General features: G+C 37.5%; 1 protein-coding gene across 4 annotated transcripts in view; it reads left to right on the top strand.

Moving 5' to 3' along the window:
- COL11A1 (collagen type XI alpha 1 chain) overlaps window positions 1-10789 on the top strand; it is a 133070-nt gene extending 122281 nt beyond the window's left edge. For 3 of the 4 annotated variants that reach the window (XM_010409233.4, XM_039555961.1, XM_010409232.4), the window contains 10 exons: window positions 719-772; window positions 1649-1756; window positions 2384-2437; window positions 2527-2562; window positions 2672-2725; window positions 3591-3840; window positions 5476-5588; window positions 6376-6444; window positions 7103-7336; window positions 9040-10789. In XM_010409233.4, the coding sequence (XP_010407535.2) occupies window positions 719-772; window positions 1649-1756; window positions 2384-2437; window positions 2527-2562; window positions 2672-2725; window positions 3591-3840; window positions 5476-5588; window positions 6376-6444; window positions 7103-7336; window positions 9040-9186 (1119 nt within the window). In that variant the 3' untranslated portion in view covers window positions 9187-10789. The remainder of the gene's footprint in view (window positions 1-718; window positions 773-1648; window positions 1757-2383; window positions 2438-2526; window positions 2563-2671; window positions 2726-3590; window positions 3841-5475; window positions 5589-6375; window positions 6445-7102; window positions 7337-9039) is intronic. The other variant, XM_019291622.2, reaches the window with a different exon arrangement.
- Window positions 10790-12912: the final 2123 nt, after the last annotated feature.

The raw sequence follows: 12912 nt of genomic DNA, 5'->3' as shown, positions 1-12912 counted from the left end.
AGTAGAGCACAACACACTGCAGGTGAAAAGTCTGATTCTGCATTCCAAAAGCTTAAAAATTTCACATTTCATTCATGAATTATGTATTTGCCTAAGCTTTTGCATCTAGTGATATCCTGGAGATGGAAAGCATGATCACTGAGTAATATTTTGTACGTGAAATGTTATGGCACTTTTGATTATGTGCCAGGTGGAAAAGGTCTCTTATCACTGCTATCCACATCAGAACCTGTCCACTGCCACCAGAGCAGTAGTGAGGGGACACACATTTAGAGTAGCAGCTCTACACCTCATGTATACATGTGCAGTGTGAGATTACCAGCCTCTGAAAATTCATGTCTTTTGCATAGGCACTGCATGGTCAGCATTTTCTACCTCATCCTGTACAAATTACACAAAACCAGAATTTCCATTCTTATAAAATCTAAATATTTCTCAAATCATTAATTTATTTGACCCTCTGCTTCACAGATTTCTATTCATACAACTCTTTATAGATTTCTAATTATAAAGTAATTTAAATACCCCTGTAGCATCATTATGACTTTTTAAACATATATTTCAACTTCATCTTGGGCTCTAATCATGTCATCAATCACAACTATTAACCACTGAATTTTTACTTTGATTTGCACTGCCTTTAATAACATTTCAAGAAAACATGATCTGAGCAGGATGCTAAAACTTATGTTAACATTACTTCCCTTGATTTATATAGGGCCCACCAGGCTTGCCTGGACTGAAAGGAGATCCAGGCTCCAAAGGAGAGAAGGTATGCTTTGCTAATTGGTTGTGTCTTTGTAACTTCAGCCCAATCTAAAAGTCTGCATAAAATTAGCAGAAAGAAGCAGTAGAGTTTGTATCAGCAAGGCATCATACCATGCCTATCAAACAGCTTCCCACAGTCTTAATAGTAATCATGAAGTTTTAAGCCATATCTGATACCCTGGAAATACCTAGAAAGAAAAAGATTACTGCCTGTGTGATAATCTATTGACCACGTGATCCCTGCAATGAAAATCCCAAAGAGATTGATGGAAAGGGAACTGCCAGATTTACAAGAACAAAGTAGAAATAACAGGAATTGGAGATTTTTATTTTAAAAGAGCAAAATATAAATATTTAACAGCTATAATATTTTATTTTGAAATAATGGATTGAGACACCTGGGATAGCATTTTCCTATGGAGTCCCAACAATATATTGATTGCTTGTGTATCAGAGAAAAGGTGTAGGGAAAGGGACATGAATACGACTGTACCTTGTGAACTGCAGGGTTTTTTTATGTGCTTGGATCAGCTGATTATACAGCCATATCACATGTGGAACTCTGTGAGATGCTGATACCATCTAATGTGAAAACTGGTATGAAATGTGTACCCAGGGGTACTATGATTTCTGTATAAGTTTCAGTGAGGACTACCTTGCACTTAGATCTTTCACTGAATAAGCAGTCACAACTTGCAAATAATCTTAGTTTAAAAGACCACCTAACAACAATAAATATGCTTTTAGAATAATTCGCTTTCAGGTTGATTGTTGACAAGCAACAGTGGTAACATGTGCAAGGTCTAATTAATGTATTTGCAAAACACAGTTACTTTAATGTATATTGAGTTTTAACTATATTTTCTTAAATCTTGTTTAGGGACATCCTGGTTTGATTGGCCTGATTGGACCTCCAGGAGAACAGGGTGAAAAGGGTGATAGGGGTCTTCCTGGCCCACAGGGATCTCCTGGAGCCAAGGGTGATGCAGTGAGTACAACATACTTGTGTTTCCATTTAAGTTCCACACAAGCAAGGATTACATATTCCAGGCTTTCTCTTGAAAGACATAAAGTTGTTATAAACATTTGCCACCCAGAGTCTCCTGCAAAAGGTTAAAACTTTCTTAGGCATTGTACAACCACAGCAAAATGAAACATCTTAAAATGAGATTATAGAGTGTTTGAGGAAATGAACGAAACACATACATCCTAACATGCACACATAACACAAGTGAGCAACAAGATAAAAGTAGCAGCAGCAATCTCATCACATTTACTAATTGTATTACCCAAAGTAGCTCCCGCTCTTCTAGTTACTATGCCATGTTTTTAAGGCACTGTGTAAAATGCGAGGTTTCCAATCCAGTCTGAAGAGGAACACAGCTGTGACAATGCACGGCAGCCAGTGTAACTGACTTTGTAACTACAAGCAACTCAGATTGTCACATAGTGTTTTAAACTTGCCAACTATTTTGGCCTCTAGCAAATGGCCTGACTCAAAACTCATCACGGCTGGACACTTAATGGGGCTACCTGTTTCATACTTATGATTTTTTAGCACAGTCCACGATGTAGAATATTTTTGTTCTGTGCTTATTGTCTTACTCTTTTTTAGGGAATTTCTGGTCCTGCTGGTCCACTTGGACCCCCTGGTCCTCCTGGATTACCTGTAAGTAATTTCATCCAGCCCTCCTGTTCAAACCACCCCCATGTTGTGTGCAATACACACCAACCAGAATTATATGTTCTTGCCCATAGGGTCCCCAGGGTCCAAAAGGTTCCAAAGGATCCAGTGTGAGTAATTCTCCTATACACTTTTTGTTCTTTTCCTCAGCTTCTGTGTGTGTTATTTTTAAACACTGTGTAGCATGGTCAACACTGCACTTCTCTCATTGCTTTGTAGGGTCCTGCAGGTCAGAAGGGTGATAGTGGCTTACCTGGTCCACCTGGCCCTCCAGTAAGTAAGAATTCTTATCTTGCATTACACTGGCATGATGAACTTCTTTTGACAAGTGTAGAAGACAGCATTTGGGAACTAAAATATGAATGATTGTTTGAAAATGCATTTTTCAAGAAACACAGGTCCACCAGGCACAGAAATACATATCTGCATTGAAAAAGCCAATAGAAACTTAAAACAAATAAAAAAATTTTAAAAAATTTAAAAATTAAAAAATTTAAAAAAAAAAAAACCACCCAAAAAAAACCCCTATAAACCCCCCACAAAGAAATCCCTCATGCAGTAAGTATTCAATATGTTATATTAAAACACAGAAAACAGAATTCTACTGGTTTCCCATGATGATACTCTTCTGTTTCCATATTTCTTTTATATATCATAACAACCTAAAATGAAGAGTCCAAACCTGAATGAAGTGTTTCAATTTCTTGAAATTAAATATTGTTTCCTGGACCCCCCAAGTGGAATTTTCCATAGTTTTATCATAGGAAACATCCACAGTTTTCCATTTTCATAGAATATGTCTGTGCTTGAGGGAATCAACAGGGATATAGAGGCAACTGTGAGTCAGTTCTGCATGTCACTTGTGTGAGGGCAACACACACTTCCCCAAAAAGCAATGCAGTGAAAAGAGTTTAGAGCACAACAGTGGTTTGGCCTTTTACAATGGTTTTTTTTGTTTGGTTTTTTTTTGCAAGTAAATCAATGCACATAGGTATGAAACTAAAGGAAAAATGGTGAAATAAAGAAATAAACACCTTGAAGAAAGCTTATTCAAAGCATCTCCAACCCACATTCTGTGGTCTTTCTCTGCTGAAAAACTAACAGAAAGATAAAATCAGAAATGTTTTTTTCCACTTAGGGTCCTCCAGGTGAGGTTATCCAGCCACTGCCAATCCAGTCACCCAAGAAGACAAGAAGATCTCCTGACTATATGTTATCTGATGCTGGTGATAATATTCTGGATTATTCCGATGGCATGGAGGAGATCTTTGGTTCGCTGAATTCACTGAAGCAAGACATTGAGCACATGAAGTTTCCCATGGGCACTCAGAATAACCCAGCCCGGACCTGCAAAGATTTGCAGCTCTGCCACCCGGACTTCCCAGATGGTGCGTTCATATTGCATGGCACAGCCACACACAACTGAGCTTAGGGTCTGCCAGGGTGCTTTGGCAGGATAATGCCTTATTGGTAGATGGCTAATACAGTTGCTCAACAAATACAGTCTCATTGAATCTATTTTTACAGGCAGAAAAGTTTAGAAAATGTAAAAGATGTTCTCTTGGTAAGAGCCAAAGTTCTTTAAATACATAACTTGATCTGGTTTTCAAATTAAAATCTTTTAAAGTGATGAATAAAAGCAGTTGTTGTTTTGAAAGGTGGGCCTTGCATTTCCAGGACAATCAAAACAAGAGTGTGATGAAAGAGCTTAGAATAATAATATGAAACAGCATTGGTATTATATGAGATTTCTATTCAATTATGACTCAAAAACTTTACTGGTCTTTTACCCCTAGAAGCAATAATTTTCTCTACTGCATCAGCACTGTTTTTTCTAGAACAGCCAGCAAAGAGGCATGGAAGTTTCTTTGATACTGTTCAATGCTACCAAGTAGTAGCATAATAAAATGCAAAGTCATATGAAGAGAAACAGTGTTCCTAAGAACTATCTTGATTTTATTATTCTTTGTTGGTTTTTTTTCTAAATAATTTTACCCCTCTGAAAAGGTTTAAATGAAAGCCAGCCTTCACTAAATTTTCATCCTTTCATAATTTTTTCAATTGCAATGGATATTTCTCCCAGTTCAAAGCAATATTTTTCTGCTTTTAAATGGGAGGAAAAATAGATTTTGACAGTTTAATAATATTTTACTGCTTTCACTCTAGATAGATAAGAAAGATGGTTGCCTTGAGGAGTAGTTAAGCAGTGTATGTGCTATATGAAAAGTACATATTTTACAGTTCAGCACCCTCCATAATAAGGAATGTTTTTTACAGAACACATCCACTTTCTTCATTTACCAGTATTTGCTTCTTCTTTAGAGCTTTCTTCATATAAAAAGTAATCTTATTTTAGTTAAAATAAAAGACATTGCATTCATTAAAATACAAAATTCTCCAGGGGTAAGCTTATAGAAATGAAAGACTCTTTTCAATATACAGCCTAAATCAACAGAATTGTTAAATCCCATAAATTCTTTGTCTATGCCCTATATTAAGAAGACACAACTGGTGAAAGGATTTGCCATTTCTCTTTGAAACCTCCTCTATTTGTTTGAAACTGGATTAGAATTGTAGTTGTCAGAAAGTCATTTGCTGCCCTGTCTGTGAAACATCTGGAGATAAGACCCCACATCACAGAAATCATCACTTTAATTAGAATAGCAGATTTTAAAAAGCACTGACTTTGAATGGAGCTTGGATGGGCTGCAGCTCTTTTCATGCCCAGCCTTCACTGGTGTTGCAGCTTCATAACCCAGGAGTAAAAAAGTCTTTGCTTGAGATGTATCCCTCTCAGTGGAAACTTTAGGTGCTTGTGCCAGCTACAACCCCACCAAGCCCTGTGCAGACACCTTTTCATGCAGATAAGGATGCAAATCACTCCAGATTTTGCTCCCTGGCCAAAACCATTCAGATAAAATAACTTTCCTATGAACTTTGGAGGACCATTAGGTAGCAGTAAAGCTTGGTCTTCTGAATATTATTTCTACTGTATAAGCCAAATGTTTTCCCATTTGTCTTAGGGGAATATTGGATTGATCCTAACCAGGGCTGTTCCGGAGATTCCTTCAAAGTATACTGCAATTTCACAGCAGGTGGGGAAACTTGCATCTACCCAGATAAGAAATCTGAAGGAGTAAGTACCAATCTGTGTTTTCAGTTGGCTGTTGACAGTTCCTACTGTGCAGTTGCAATGTTGAACTAAACAGGATAATTACATTGTCACGTTTTCATGTATCTGTCTTTCTAATTACATTTACATTTGCGTATACATGAATGGAGCAGTAAAATGGTACATAGAGTTAACAAATACCATTTGCACTCTCAGATGTGGAATCTATGCACCTGCTTGCTAACATTTCACTACATTTCAGAATGCAACACAGCTGAGCAGCCACTTACAGTACATGATCTAGTATTTGTTACCTAAAAGCTAAACCTCACTGTGTTTCTCCTGTGGGCTCATTTATATCTATTCATTTATTCCTATGCAAAGTAGATGTAAAAGACTTCATTAACAGTGTCCTTACTCACTGTTATAGATTACATCTGCTGGGGCATATGGTGCAGAGAAAGGCTTTCTAAAAGCCTGCTTGAATGACAGAAATCTATCAGCATCAGCACCAGTGAAAAGTCATTTAGACACTTCACAGCAACAATTTTTACCAGCAGTTTACCTGAATCTTAACAGATGACAACCATCTCCCTCAAATAGAACTCTCTCTTGGATTCTATTTGAAGTCACTAATTTGAAGGCATTCTCTACAAGAAAAACATCCTATTTTTAACCTTTAAAGTGGCTGAGATTGCAGAAAGAACCATTCTTTATTATCTGGTGTGAAGTTTGTCCCAATTCATGTAAAACCTTCATATCTGTTAACATATGTTTCAAATACTTCTGTCTCTGCTGCTTGACCACACAGGTTAGAATTTCATCGTGGCCAAAGGAGAATCCAGGATCTTGGTTTAGTGAATTTAAGCGAGGCAAACTTGTAAGTTGTCACTGCAATATAACTGTATTCATAAATCAGGTACATGTTGTCAGTGATCAGCAAATCCCAGGGATTTTATAAATATTTATATAATGAAAAGACCCCCAGCCCTTTTGCCCTAAATATTACAGCAGCTATGTGGCCTCTTGCCACTGGGCAGCAGAAGCCTGGTCTGTATTGTCCCACAGTGATCCCAATGGTCACCTGCCCAGCCGGTGGTGAGGATCTGGCCTCTGACCTCACCACTGAACCTTAGGAAAGAAGCTGGAGCACAGATCCCCCACCCCAGTCTAGGTAACTGGAAATATACTGAGTGTGCAAAGGTGAGGCTGTGGGCTGACATAACTTCATGATTAACTAAAAGCAGATTCCTAAAGAGATTCTGCTGCTTTACACTATAAGGTAGGAGTAATTATGTCTTTCCCAGTAGAACGAAGCTAAAATATGTAGCTCTTCATCCTAAATATACTACTACATCATGAAAATTTATTTACTGAATCATAGCTGTATTGACCTTTAAAACGTCATAAAATGTTATGTGTTGGTTGATTTTTTAATTAAGGACAGTTATGTGGTTCTCTTTTGCCAACAATAATTTTGGTTTGCATTGTACCAAAGAAAACAGATAAATATTCATCTAACTTCTTATATTTTCCAGCTTTCCTATTTGGATGTTGAAGGCAATTCCATTAATATGGTCCAAATGACATTCCTTAAACTACTGAGTGCCTCTGCCAGACAAAATTTCACTTACAACTGTCACCAGTCTGTAGCCTGGCACGACGCACCCTCTGACAGCTATGACAAAGCACTAAGGTTCTTAGGATCCAATGATGAAGAAATGTCTTATGACAACAATCCTTACATCAAAGCTCTCCATGATGGCTGTGCAGTAAGTAGAGCTTCAAAGAGTCTTTATAAAACCAACCTGTCATTTAAAGTAGAAATCAAACAAATTATTTTTTCACAGCTTTCTTCTGAGAAAAGCTTTGTAAACACTCTACTTCTCGTATACTGACTTTGAGTAGATTTTTAACCACAGTACACCATTCCATATTTAATTTTCACCTATGTACCAAAAAAGAAATAACCACAAGCCAAGCAGCAGAAATGGAACAAACTTGGAATGGATGGAGGCTGTCAGCACTACTGTGCTGAAACTAGACTATCTGCTACTGTGTATGAGCACAGTATAAGGGAAGAGCAGAAGCAAAAAGAGATAATGAGAGAAGGCAGCCCATAAGCAGAATATATCCATACTAGAAATCAAGGTATACACAAATAGAATATTTAGTGAATACAGCAAAAACATGTATTGCATTAAGTCCTATGTATGTACCCAAACATAGCGAATTAATTTAATAGTTTCATATGTGACTTTGTATTTCCTTTTCTCATTTTGTATATTCAAAGCCAGGTGAAGTTTGTGGATTTTCAGTCCGAATCCTCCTTTAGGTAAAAATCCCCAGAGGTGTCCAAACATGCATCAGCTCTCTGAGCACTTCTCTTTCAGGGTCTCTGTGGGCATAGCAGCTGTTACCACTTTTAAGAAATAGAAGAGTCTCTATTTAACACTTTGAAACAAAAACATCAAAGGAACAAGTGACGAAGCCTCATTATTTTGGTGTTTGATATAGGAGCATTCTGAAGGCAGTTTCTGAGAAGTCAGAGATATAGAATTAGAGACCTGAAAGTGCCAGGATATACACCTGGCTCTGAGGCAGAGATGCAGCTCAGGAGGTGCAAAGCACCTCCCCTCAGCAGTGAGATTCTAATACACAACTGCTTCATGTCAGCCTTTCTATGTGCCTTGTATTTTCATTTCACCTTTGTTAACCACAGAGAGTAAATGTAGAGCTCCAGAGAGAGCTGAAAGTTGCAACTGTCACTGAACTGAGAACACTCAGATCTGTTAACTTGGATGCTCATCTGGACTCCAAGACCCTGGTATAGCTGAAAGGGGTCTCAGCAGATATGAGACCATCTAAAGGAAGAGCAGTGCTGATCATGGCACTCCATGATGACTGGGCTGAGTGATACATAGAGGAGCTGGAGAGCCTTCCTTAGGCAGCAAGGGTGTGCCTTCAAAGCTGGCTTCTAAGTGCAGCAGTTGGCAGCTCTGTCAGAATACAACTTTCTTTCCTGTCCAAACAGCTGCTCTAATATTTTCTGAGATAGTTACAGTCTTTCTTCTTAGAAGGGGATCTTTTCTCTTTCAGAACTGATTAGTAATTTTTTTTTCCACAGGGAAAACGTGCACTGCTGTGAGAATATTATTGTTTATTAAATAGTATAGACATGAACTGAGAATTCTCTAAGAAAAATTAAATATCTTAGATTATTTTTCATTTGTAGGCCTACTTTAGTATGTAAAAAAACTATGGGTCATCCTCCATCTGAAATCAAAACATTCCATGTCACATTTTTATAATGAAATCATAAGACAATATAAGATTTAGAGTTTGCAATATCTGATGCATGACAGGGCAGTAATTTAAAAATTCTACACTTCAGAGATAAACTATGAAGATCTACAGTACATGTTAACCGCTCAGATCTATAACAGCTTAGGGTTTTCTCTTCTTTTTTTAACAGTCAAGAAAGGGCTATGCAAAGACGGTGCTGGAAATCAACACGCCCAAAATAGACCAAGTGCCTATAGTTGATGTGATGATCAATGACTTTGGTGATCAGAACCAGAAGTTTGGATTTGAGGTCGGTCCTGTCTGCTTCCTTGGTTAAGCTTAACACAAAATCAGATCAACACAAATGTTGCACTTTGGTGCTACCAACCCACTTCATGCCACATGCAAGTTTTGAATAAGGATGGCATAGAAAATGTCTTGCTGTGTATGTATGTCTTATCTAGAAAGTAATCGTTGCCCTTGTAGGGCCAGAATCACATGACTTAAACTTATTTTGCAAAGATGCTGTGGCACAGACAGACAACATAGGGCTCACTTCAGGAACACCCCCTTTGGATTCCTTTGGTGCTGTAAAAAACCAACGACAATGGTGCTCCTTCCATTACAACAAAGAGGTGTTAAGAAAGTATTTAATATAAACTGTAATTATTCTATGTACAGTACTATACTGTGATTTCTCTGTCCATTCCAAAACTTGCATGTGTCTCTGAATTGCATCTGGCTCTTATTTTACAATTACAAAACTACATTGTCAATACTGTGTATGTATTCTGAAAAAATAAAACTGTAATTGCCAGTGAAGCCAATTCAATTTCTGATTAATAATAAAATCCCTTTGTATATATTGTTGTTGAAGAGCTTTGTTATTTGAAGTCGCCAGTAAACTTAAGGTGGCAAAACTGGAAGATCTTGAGCAGCACACTCAAACAACTCTTTTCTGCTGATATCACTCTGTGACAATGAATTTAGAAAATGAAAGGAAAGCACCTTCAAAGGTGCTGTGTTCCATGGTGCTATACCTCAGACTTTTTATTTTCTATTCTAATTCCATAATTTCATAAGATAACTGTATATACCTAAAATAAACAAGTTTATATTTTTGGGTGGGGAAAATATGTAAGAAAAAAACAAACTTCTGTGTAAGAGAACAGTTAAAAATCTGTGAAATAAATTAGTCATATAGCTTTCCTTTTTTTTTTTTTTAAATCTCATCTGGATTTGTTTCCATTGTGCTTATTTGGGCTACATAAATATAAAAACTGGATTCTAAACAGTTATTTATGGATTTTTGCAGTGTTTACTTAGATGTTTATGTAAGCAATGATGGATGTTTGCTTTCTGAGCTGGATACTAAAAGTTTCACAGAATAGTCTATACAATATTTGCCCGTCCCATTAATATGAAATATTTTTCTTCCTGTTACTCCACCTGAAGGCCAGGGATGCAATATGTCTAGGTCATGTGATTCTACACAGTTGCTAAGCAACATACGAGGGACTGCTTCCTAAAGAGCTGTCTTTGACCCAAACCCTTACAATTCACTATTCAGAGCTCACCAAAAAAACACATTGGTTTGGCCTTCCCTCTGAACATTTTATTCAGGTAGTTGGAAGTAGAAATTACATTTTAGCTTTACAACACAAATCCTTTTGTAATTATTTTTCATAATATATGTAAGACTTGAAAAGAAATGTTTGTTTCTATTTCTTATAAATTGTTAAATTAAATAGTACTAGCTTCTGCTGGCTCGTTTCCAACTGGTATTTTCTTATGCACGTTTATACATGTAAAAGTGAGATTCCAAAAGTCAACTTCTTGCTGTTCATATTTTCTTTTATTTTTGAACCAAAGTTTGTAACTGTCACCTCAAAGAGGAAAATACAAATTTTATTAATAAAATCAAGTCTTGTCTATCTGGATTAGTCATTCTCTTATTTCAATGTCCAAAATTCACTGCCATTACTGTAACTTCATTCTGCTTCCAGACCATTCAGACTTGAAAAAAAGGAATGTTACTACATGTCCTGGCAAGCACTGGGCAACAGCACTGGGAAGAGAAGTGCTAACAGAGAGGGTGCTGATCTGGCCCCTGGCAGTAGGCAGCAGGGCTGTCAAGTTCACATCTGGTTTGTATGGATTTATAGCTCCCGCAGTCCAGATAATACCATCAAACACAAGATAGGATATTCCTTCCCCAGCCACTCACAACCTACAGTGTCTGTCCACTTCACAATCTTGTGCGTATCCTTGTAGGACTCCATCAGGTAGGCAAATGACCCTATTTATTTATAGGAAATGGAAGACAGAAACTAGACCAAGATTTAGAAAGCACTGGAACATCAAATTCCCAGCACCTTGTTTTAGACTGTGGAACCAGAACCAGTGATAGGTCCAAGGATATGACATATGTCCCCTTCTCCAGAAAACCTTCCCTCTTTTTAATCTACTGCCTGTTCTTTATGAACTCTGGCTATGTCTGAGTACTCTGGGAAAGCAGCTGCAATAAGTTTGGCAGAGGAGTAGCCACTTTCTCCTGCTCAAATGGGCTGAGTTAAGTTAGGAGCTGAGCTGTTCAAGCCTATCTAAAACAAACCCAAAACAACCCCTCGGCTGGGTGCTTTAGGGTGAAAAATAAAGTTGGTTGTGGTTTGGCAGAGTCAGGATTAGTCTGCAGCAGAATATTGTTTCTAAGAGTGCAATGACATATTCAAGAAGTCAAAAGAAACCAGATCTTTTCCAGAATTAGTCCAGGCATCTTGCCAAGGTTTGTGTTGGCAACATCACAAAGGAGGAAATGAACTTGAGTCTTCTACACTTCTCAGCAAGGACCCATCTGGTTTATTCTTTAACCTTTCTTAAGGCCTTAACCACTTACCTTACTATTTATCCTTGTCATGAAAGCATCTCACCATTGCTTCTTATTCTAATTCTTCTTTGTCTGTTCTCTTCTTCAATCTGCTGTTCTTGTTCTCTCCAAGTTTCAGATTAAAGGGGGGAAAAATGCCACTGTATATTCTTTTATGCTCTTGTTTTTCCCTTGAAAGAAGTCTCCTTTAGCAGTGTTTAAAACCCAAACAAACAAACCAAAAGGGCACTCTTCAGAACAGAAAGAAATTTCACATCAAACTCACATATTGGTCTTCCTATGAAAAAAGCTTCTGATTCTATAGTCATATCCTAACAGCCATAAAAACATAAAACCTCAGATTCATCATACAGTACTATAAAAGACATAAAAACAAACCAAATGTCCAAAACCATGCATGTCAAATTTCTTACTCAACCAAGCCCAAAACAAAAAAATTATCAATATTTTTCATACTCTAAATTAAAGACCCATGCAATCACAAAAAGATTGAAATTGTTACATGACCTCTAGAAACAGAACTTGGATGTTCTGTGATCTTGAGAGTTCACCTTACCTAAAGTAGACTGGGCAATTTATTTTGAAAGCTTGCTTCAAGCCTCTCTAAACAAAGAGCTATCCTAGAGATGGTTTCTTCACTGCACACACAGATTTTGGTTGTGTTGCATAGAAATGGAGTAAGTCAGCTTATGGCAAACCAAGCCCCAGAAAACTCCAGACTGAGGAAATGTTCTGTCCAGAATAACAAGGACATACAAGAGAGATTTAAATGACAAGCTATGATGAGGGCACAAACTGTTCTGTGTTTCTGTGTGTATGTGTGAAGTTGCTTCGCCTCTCTCTCTCTCTCTCTCTCTCACCCAGCATAGGGCAATATCAACTCACCATGACTGGCACATCTCTTGGAATAATTTATAAAATGCAATAAAGATATTCTTTCCAGTCCAAGTGGGAGCCATTATGGCTAACACCAACAGTCACCTTGCAACACAAAAAGCTACAAAGCTTCAAAAAATAAGGACAGTTATCTCCTTTGGATTCTTCCCCTTGGGAACAGCTTTGTTAATTTTAAAATGAATCTTCACATGCTAATGGATGGAAGGAGAAGCCTTAATAGCCACTGATTTTCTATTGCAAGGACGCTCATTTTTCTGTGAAAGAACATCTTCTCTTGTA

Source organism: Corvus cornix, chromosome 8 (assembly GCF_000738735.6).
Source record: "Corvus cornix cornix isolate S_Up_H32 chromosome 8, ASM73873v5, whole genome shotgun sequence".
In the NCBI taxonomy this organism is placed as follows: Eukaryota; Metazoa; Chordata; class Aves; order Passeriformes; family Corvidae; genus Corvus; species Corvus cornix.
Note: the sequence above shows the minus strand (reverse complement) of the source record. Positions and strands in the feature narration are given on the sequence as shown.